This window comes from Loxodonta africana, chromosome 4 (assembly GCF_030014295.1).
Source record: "Loxodonta africana isolate mLoxAfr1 chromosome 4, mLoxAfr1.hap2, whole genome shotgun sequence".
Taxonomy (NCBI): Eukaryota; Metazoa; Chordata; class Mammalia; order Proboscidea; family Elephantidae; genus Loxodonta; species Loxodonta africana.
Window position 1 is genome coordinate 138235016 of NC_087345.1, and position 7724 is coordinate 138242739.

At 41.0% G+C, this 7724-nt stretch overlaps 1 protein-coding gene across 3 annotated transcripts in view; it reads right to left on the minus strand.

Annotated features, from left to right (window-relative positions):
* The window catches only part of TULP3 (TUB like protein 3), a 72405-nt gene extending 65247 nt beyond the window's left edge, over positions 1–7158 (minus strand). The window contains exon 1 of one of the 3 annotated variants that reach the window (XM_023549024.2): positions 5958–7158. In XM_023549024.2, coding sequence (XP_023404792.1) covers positions 5958–5998 — 41 coding nt within the window. In that variant the 5' untranslated portion in view covers positions 5999–7158. Of the gene's footprint in view, positions 1–5942 lie in introns of all 3 variants that reach the window. The other 2 variants (XM_010590804.3, XM_064284729.1) reach the window with 2 other exon arrangements.
* Between the last annotated feature and the right edge of the window lie 566 nt (positions 7159–7724).

The following is a 7724-nucleotide window of genomic DNA, read 5'->3' on the forward strand; positions in this document are numbered from 1 at the left end:
GGAAAACTGGATGAATGGAAACAGGGAACCTGTGGTGGAGAAGGGGAGTGCTGACACACTGCAGAGTTGGCGACCAGAGTCACAAAACAATTTGTGTATTACCTGTTTAATGAGAAACTAATTTGCTCTGTAAACTTTCACCTAAATCACAATTAAAAAAAATTTTTTTGGGAAAAAAAAAAAACTCTTTTGAGTGAGCCAAACAGAAGGCTATTTAAAATGTATGAGTTGATGCACTGATTCAGGGTAGGGCTGTAATTGCTGTCAGTAAGTTCTACATCTATAAAAAGTTGAACTGGCGAAAGTTGTGTGGTAGGTATATTTATAATAACAACAACAAAAAAGAGTAGCTGCTGAGGCTGCTTATGTACAACCAAAAACCTCAAGATTTGGTTCCTTGGTTTGGAGGTTTAGGGTCATGGTTTTATGGCACATCCCAGTTAATTGGCCTAATAACCTGTTTAATGCTTCTGTAATATCTCCTACTTCATTGCATAGTCCCTGGGGTCTTAAAAGCTTGCAAATGGCCATCCTAGGCACAACAATTGGTCACTATTTTTTTTTTAATTAATTTTTATTAAGCTTCAAGTGAACATTTACCATTCCAATCAGTCTGTCACATGTAGGTTTACATACATCTTACTCCCTTCTCCCACTTGCTCTCCCCCTATTGAGTCAGCCCTTTCAGTCTCTCGTTTCGTGCCAATTTTGCCATCTTCCCTCTCTCTCTATCTTCCCATCCCCCCTCCAGTCAAGAGTTGCCAACACACTCTCCAGTGTCCACCTAATTTAATTGGCTGGTCACTATTTTTACCTGGAACAACAAAGGAAGGAAAGTCAGGAATAGGAGGAGGAAATGGAATGTGTGGCTAATTGCCTTCATGAACAACTGCCTCCTTTGCCATGAGACCAGAAGAACTGGAGCCATGGGGGCTGAATGAACCCCTGAAACTATTGCCCTGAGATAATCTTTAAAACTTAAACCAAAAATATCCCCTGAAGTCTTATTAAAACCAAACAATAGTTTAGTTTACCTAGTAAAAATTATCTGCCTTGACCATTACACTCTTTTAAGATCATATGGGATCAAATTGACAATAGCAACTTGGGAAGATTAGATAGGAATCCTAGGGGGCAGTGAGTTTATGTCAATGAAGGAGGAACAACTCACAAAAGGAGGTGAGAATGACTGCACAACTCAAAGAATGTCATCAATGTCAATTCACTGCACTTGTAAAAACAGTTGATTGGTATATACTTTGCTGTGTATATTCTTGACAACAATGAAATTTTTTTTTTAATGTATGATTTGAACACGTGGAACCCCCAAGACTATGGCCCTTAGACACCCTTCAAATCTGGAACTGAACCTGCTCCCAGAGATCACCTTTCAGCCAAACAACACACAAGCCTATAAAGAGAACAATAACACCAGTGAAAGGCATGCTCCCCAGAAAAATTAACCATAGGAGACCAAAAGGACACCATTTTGTTGGTTGGTGGTCTGTGCCCAAAAACAAAGTTAAGAAGGCAGGAATGGGTAGGAAAGATGGGCAAATGGAAACGGGGTATCCAGGGAGAAGTGGGTACAGTGCTGTCACATTGAGGGGATTGCAACTATTGTCATGGAACAAAACGTGTATAAATTGTTGAATGGGAAACTAATCTGTTTTGTAAACTTTCACCCAAACCACCATAAAATGTTCAAAAAAAAAAAATCTATGATTTGATCCAGAAGTTAAATTCCTTATGTGTTTAAAAAATGGGTATTACTCAGAACCTAAGTTCACTCTACTTTTTGCCTGATTCTCCCTTTCTCAGAGGTCACATTTTCTCACTTCAGGAGTATTATCTCTTTTCCTTTCCTTTCTTTTGTAAAGATGACAGTACATTCTTTCACCTAACAAATATTTCCCTTCCTTTCCACTGGATGACATTAGTATTTCATTTGTACTTTGCTAAAATACCTAATTCCTTTAACTGCTCGCCTTAAAAAAAGCAGAAAGTGATCAGTATCATTTGCTATCATTTATATGCACAAACTGATCCAGGATATCTGGAATAGACACTCTGGTAACATGTGAGAAAAAGAGGAGATTAGACATCAAGAGTCTGGATTTTACTTCTAGCTACATCATTTACTCAGCATGTGACTTTAGGACTATCACAATCTTTCTGAGCCTTAATTTCCCCATCTCTAACATGAAGATAATGACACCTGCTCTGCTTTCTTCACTGAGTTATGGAGTTCAAAAGAAATCAAATACGTGAATGCACTATGAAGGCTGCAAAGCATACACATGTGTAAGCCATTATTATTGACCACTTTGACAGATTTTTCCTTTTTAAAAATAAAGCTTAAGAACTTTACGAAGTCAAAATGCTCCTCCCCACTTTTCCTCTAGCTAACCTGACACAGTAAATCACAAAACAAAATTGTACTATGTTTCAATAGGGAAACAAGTCAATCCTCTATTAAAGTTGTTTCATTCTAAAATCTAAAAACAAAGGCAAACTACAGATTTAATTGAAGTTTCTTCCTCCAAAGTTAAATGGCAGTGCTTTATTTTTCCTGAAGTTTGTCTGAAAAATAATCCTTGTTTTCTTGTTACATTAAGAAAAATAATCCTTATTTTCTATACATTAATGACCACAGAAAAAAATGAAAACTTGCAGCAACTATAGCTCATCTAAAAGTACAAGAGCATCTTGTCCATGAAGAAAGTAGTCATCAGAGTTTAGATTACCACATTCTGTCCTAAACATCAAAATCATCTAATTTTAAAAGTAGGAAAAGAATATTAAGATACTATTTAATACACAGAATACCTTTGGAAGAACCCCTGAGAAATCTGCCAGTGAATGAGCATGGTGGCATGCAGACAGTAAGAAGACATACTTTTCACTGAACATCATTTTGTACCTTTTGAAATTTCAGCCAAATACAGTTTAAATATATAGTTTGTTATCTTATTAATTCACTATAAATCACTTAGGGAATTCAAAAAATCCCTCCTTTTCCAGATGAGAAAACTGAAGCCAAAGAAGTCAAATGACCTGCCCAGAATCACAAAGCTAGATAACGAAAAGGCTGGGATTAGAACTCAGGAGCCTGAGGAAAGCTTCCAGTGTTTTCCCCCTCATTATAAAGCTACATGGTAAAACAGAAAGTTCCATCTTATAAATAATAAAAACATTACTATAATCCCTTTCAGAAGTGTGGTCTTTCAGAGGTCCTGGTGACTCATACGATACAATGCTAATCATCAATATTTTCACAGAAGTTCTAAGACAAAAGGACAGACACGACATCGTCATTATCAAGGCTCATATCGAATAACAAGTGAGTTAATGAAGACAGCACATGCATCACTATGCCTTCTCTCAGACTTAAATAAATTCAAACTTTAACTCGGCCAGGAAAATTTTGCAGTTTTCGTTCTTACTACCAGTAAAGATGTCTGACGAGGCAGAATACATTCAGTAGTACAGACAGCTTATTTCCAGGGAACTGACTCAGAGGATATAAAGCAAAAGCAGTTTGAAAGAAGCCTTGACAATTCCACTGAAGGGCGGCCCTCGAGCAGGAGGACGAAGGGAATTACCAAAGCCCCTTCTAATCCTAAGCCCTCAAATACCGAAAAGCAGAGTAGTGTCAACTCCCCTGAGTAATTCAAGCATTCTTTTCCTCTCAATAAGAAAAAAACATTAATTTTTTCTTTCAAAGGGCACAAAGGCAGGGGAAAGAGTTTCCATAGAAAAGAAGCCAGAAACTGAAACTAGAAAGGCTCAAAAAATACGAACCTGCCTGTTTGTGCAGCTTAGAACAGAAGAACCTTGGAAGAAAGGAAATCTGTTACAGGGATTTTTCTAGCCCTGTAGGTAGCCTTCATATTCGGAGAAATACATGCATGTTAGATGCTACTTGGCCTTTACGGTAATTTTTTATATTTGCCAAATATACTGTAGTCATGTATGGGTAAGTCTGCTAACAATGAGATGATCTGATGAAAAATTCAGAAGAAGAGAACTCAAGACAGGACAACTACTACTGCTGATCATTCTAAAGAGAAATCGTGGCCTACGGATAAACCACAGACCATGACTTTCTGAGACAATACTGGCTCGGAAGGTCACAAGGGAAATCTCTCTCACCACACCTTCAATTCTCTGTCTGGAGCAAAAGAGCAGATAGAGCTCAAGTTCCAGCACTAACCAACCCCTCTCATAGCCAGGGAATTTATAATATGAAACACCAAGCCTTAACAAAGGTCCTGAGATGGCTGGTCAAATTTCACCTTCAATTTTCACTAAATATTTCAGATACCAAAAAAAAATTTTTTGAAGTTTACTTGTTGGTAACTTTCTCACTTAATTGAAAATAAATGTGCTTCATGGTAAAAAAAAAAAAAAAGTCACAAAATTCAGAGGAAAAAAAAATCACAGATGTTATCCCCACACTAAAAGGTATTAATACCAAAAACTCTTATTTTATCAAAAACATTAAACAAAAAACCTAAAGCCAAAAAAAACAAAAGACATTCCACTCCCTCAGCAACGAATGAGTTAAGCAGTGATAGAAGCTGCACTAACAGGAGAAACATTTGGTGACTCACACATTTCCCTTTGATGTCAATTATAAAAATTAAAGAGTTGGTTTCTTTGGGAAGAAAAACGGGCGGGGGGAAGACTTTAAAATTACCCCTTCAGGCTTCAGGTCCAATAAGTTAAAAACCATTTTGCCTCCTGGTCTCAATTTCAAAGTCAATTCCATTAAAAAAAAAAAAAATGAGTCATATTAAACATCTGGTATTCGCATAATTTACTGCCTTAAATTCATTCAATTAAGATTTATCAAGTGTCAAAACCGAACAAGTACCATCTGAATTCAACCCGAGAAGCTGAATATTAACTTTACTCCCCTTCGGCACTCGCATATTTATACTTGTAAATGTAGATTATTTTTTCTCACCACTTGAAGAGAAAAAAAAAGTGCAGTGAACAAATTTCAGAGTGTAGATAAGCAGAACTTGATGAAAAAGGAAAATGGGTGTTGACTCACCCAACATCTCCTGCGTGACAATTTCTAAAAATGGTTTAGGATTGTTTAAAAATTTACTAGTCTAAATCTACTAGTCAAATTTTCATTTGCCATGGTAGTGGAATAAAAACTGGGGAATGTATTTAGCTTGTATGATTTCAATTCTCAGACAATGCCAAAGTTTTCAGTCAATGATCTCACCCGGCTCCTCATTAACTTTTCATTAACTTGGCTAACAGGGATTTATTTGACAGGCTGAGATTTCGGACCGTTTTACTTTCCAGGCTCTCCCTCTGGTGGAGGCAGAAAGAGGCATGGAAAGAAAGCACCGACGGCTATAGTGCCTTCGCTAATAAGACAGACAAACTCGAATAAGAGATAAACTACTAGAAAGCAGACAGAAGAATAGTTCTGCATTTTCCTCTCAGTTCCAGAATTCGGCACCGCCTACCAAAAGCGACTGGCATCAGCGCAAATTACAAAATACCACCCACAACCTTCTGCTTCGACATCCTCGGAAAAGACTGCATCCAACCTCGGCTATGCCACCATTAGGCAGTCCGTGAGGAGCAGAGCTGATGCACCTGAAGTAAGGTAAAACTGAGGCCCGAGAGGGCAAAGACAGCTGGTAACGAAAAGTCCAAGGTGCCCAAGCAGGGTGCTGAACCAAAGTCTCGCCCACAGTGAAGGCTGCAGAGCCGCTGCTCTCTACCCTCAGCTTTAAACGTGGGGGGGCGGGTAGCTCCAGCTGGCAGTGGGGTGAGAGGGCTCGCCTCCGGAGGCCAAATCGGGCCCTCCCTCCCTGACCCGAGCCCACCTCCCTCTCCCTCGGAGCTCCCAGACAGGACCACCACGTTCTCACTTCGTCCCCCCATCCCTCTCAAGTAAGCAGACCAGTCACCATTTCCCGTCTGACCTATCCCCGCCGGGCCCGAGACGGTAGCGCGACGCCTCCATCCCCCGCAGCTCAGTAAGTGCAACCACGTCCAGACCCCTAGACGCCGCTGCTAGGGTGGCAAGTCTGGCTGGCAGCCGGGCCCCGCCCCCTGGCAACCATACCCCGCACTATCACCACTGCCCATTGGACTCTGAGTCCACGCTCCCATCTCATTGGCTATTTCCGCCGCCCGGCGATGCGGGAGGGTATCTAAGGGGCGGGAAGAACCCGGGAGTTAAAGGCGCCTGCGCTGAAGTAGGGATGACGCACGGGGGCTTGGTCCCCCGGAGCGCGGCACCGGGAAGGGGCTGAGGGCGGAAGGATGTGTTCGTGTCAGCTGCATAGGTTCCCAGCGGTCGGGATGCTAGTCCATCTGAGGAGCCTCCCATCCCCCACTAACCGCCACTCACTTAGCTACTTCCTAGCATCCGCGCCATTTGTACCCTGAGACCACCCATAGCGCTCCCAGAGGTCTGTAACGTAGACTTACAGACCTCGGCTGGCTCCTCGCAGTCCGGCCCCTTTCTAATTCCAGAGGCCTTCCGGGAAACCACACACGTACTCCCTCCAGCAGTCATCCCCATTTAAATGCATCCTTCATATAGTTTCCCCGGTCTTGCACAAAACCTCCTTCAGCCTCCCCCACTCCAGCTCAAGCTTTTAGATCATTCCTAGACCTGCTCTACAGGACTCAGAGAACCTTTTCCATCTACTCCCTCTACAGCCTATGAATCAGCTTCAAACATCCATACTCCATTAAAAAAAAAAAAAAGTCAAACCTGTCGCCGTTGAGTCGATTCCGACTCATAGAAACCCTACAGGACAGAGTAGAACTGCCCCGTAGTTTCCAAGGAGCACCTGGTAGATTCTAACTGCCGACCTTTCGGTTAGCAGCTGTAGCACTTAACCACTACTCCCAGAGTTTCCATCTTCAAACATCCATACTCCATAAAATGGGATCTAAATCTGTACCCGTTTCCAATAAATCTTGTCCCCAACCATCAGTTCCTTTCTCACCACCAACTTATATATTCTACAGACCCTACAGAATATCCTGACAAAAGTTACTATACATTGACTTTAGTTTATTGCATTCCAAGGCCAAAGTTGTTTCCACGTTAGTTTTCAAAACAGAAGCTGATTTTTTAAGAGGCACAGAACTTGACATAAGCTAGAACTGCAGAGCACTGAAGTCACTGGGTCAGCCTCCATTCACTGTCTCATCCTCTAGACAGTTCATTCTCTGTGCTTCAAATTCCCATCTAAAGTAAGCGAAATAATCCCTGCTTGGTCAACCTCAGGCTGGACCGGACACATTTATTAAACAGGTTCTTAATAAATAAGATTGAATGACAGTCCTGCATTATTTACAACAGGAAGTAATATTCCCCCAAAACCTTCCACATTTATTTAGATACATTTTAAACTGTTACTACAGGAAATCATTTCCCCATCTTATTTAATATTTACAGATTTACCTGGGAACAAAAAGCCAAAACATAAGCAAACCTAGTTTATCTCTACCCCTTTTCTATCCTGACCACACGGTATTCACTAAAACAGGGCTTGCTGTCCTGTCCTCATCTTGCCCTGCCAACAGATGAGCCAAGGCTGTGGAAGCAGCAACTCAACCATAAAGAGGTCACAATAAATTTGCTTTGATTTTTTTCTATTAGGTCATAGAGGAAGCTGTACTGAGCCTGACAGAGTTGGTACTCAGAAATGTAGAATGTAATTTGTTTGAAA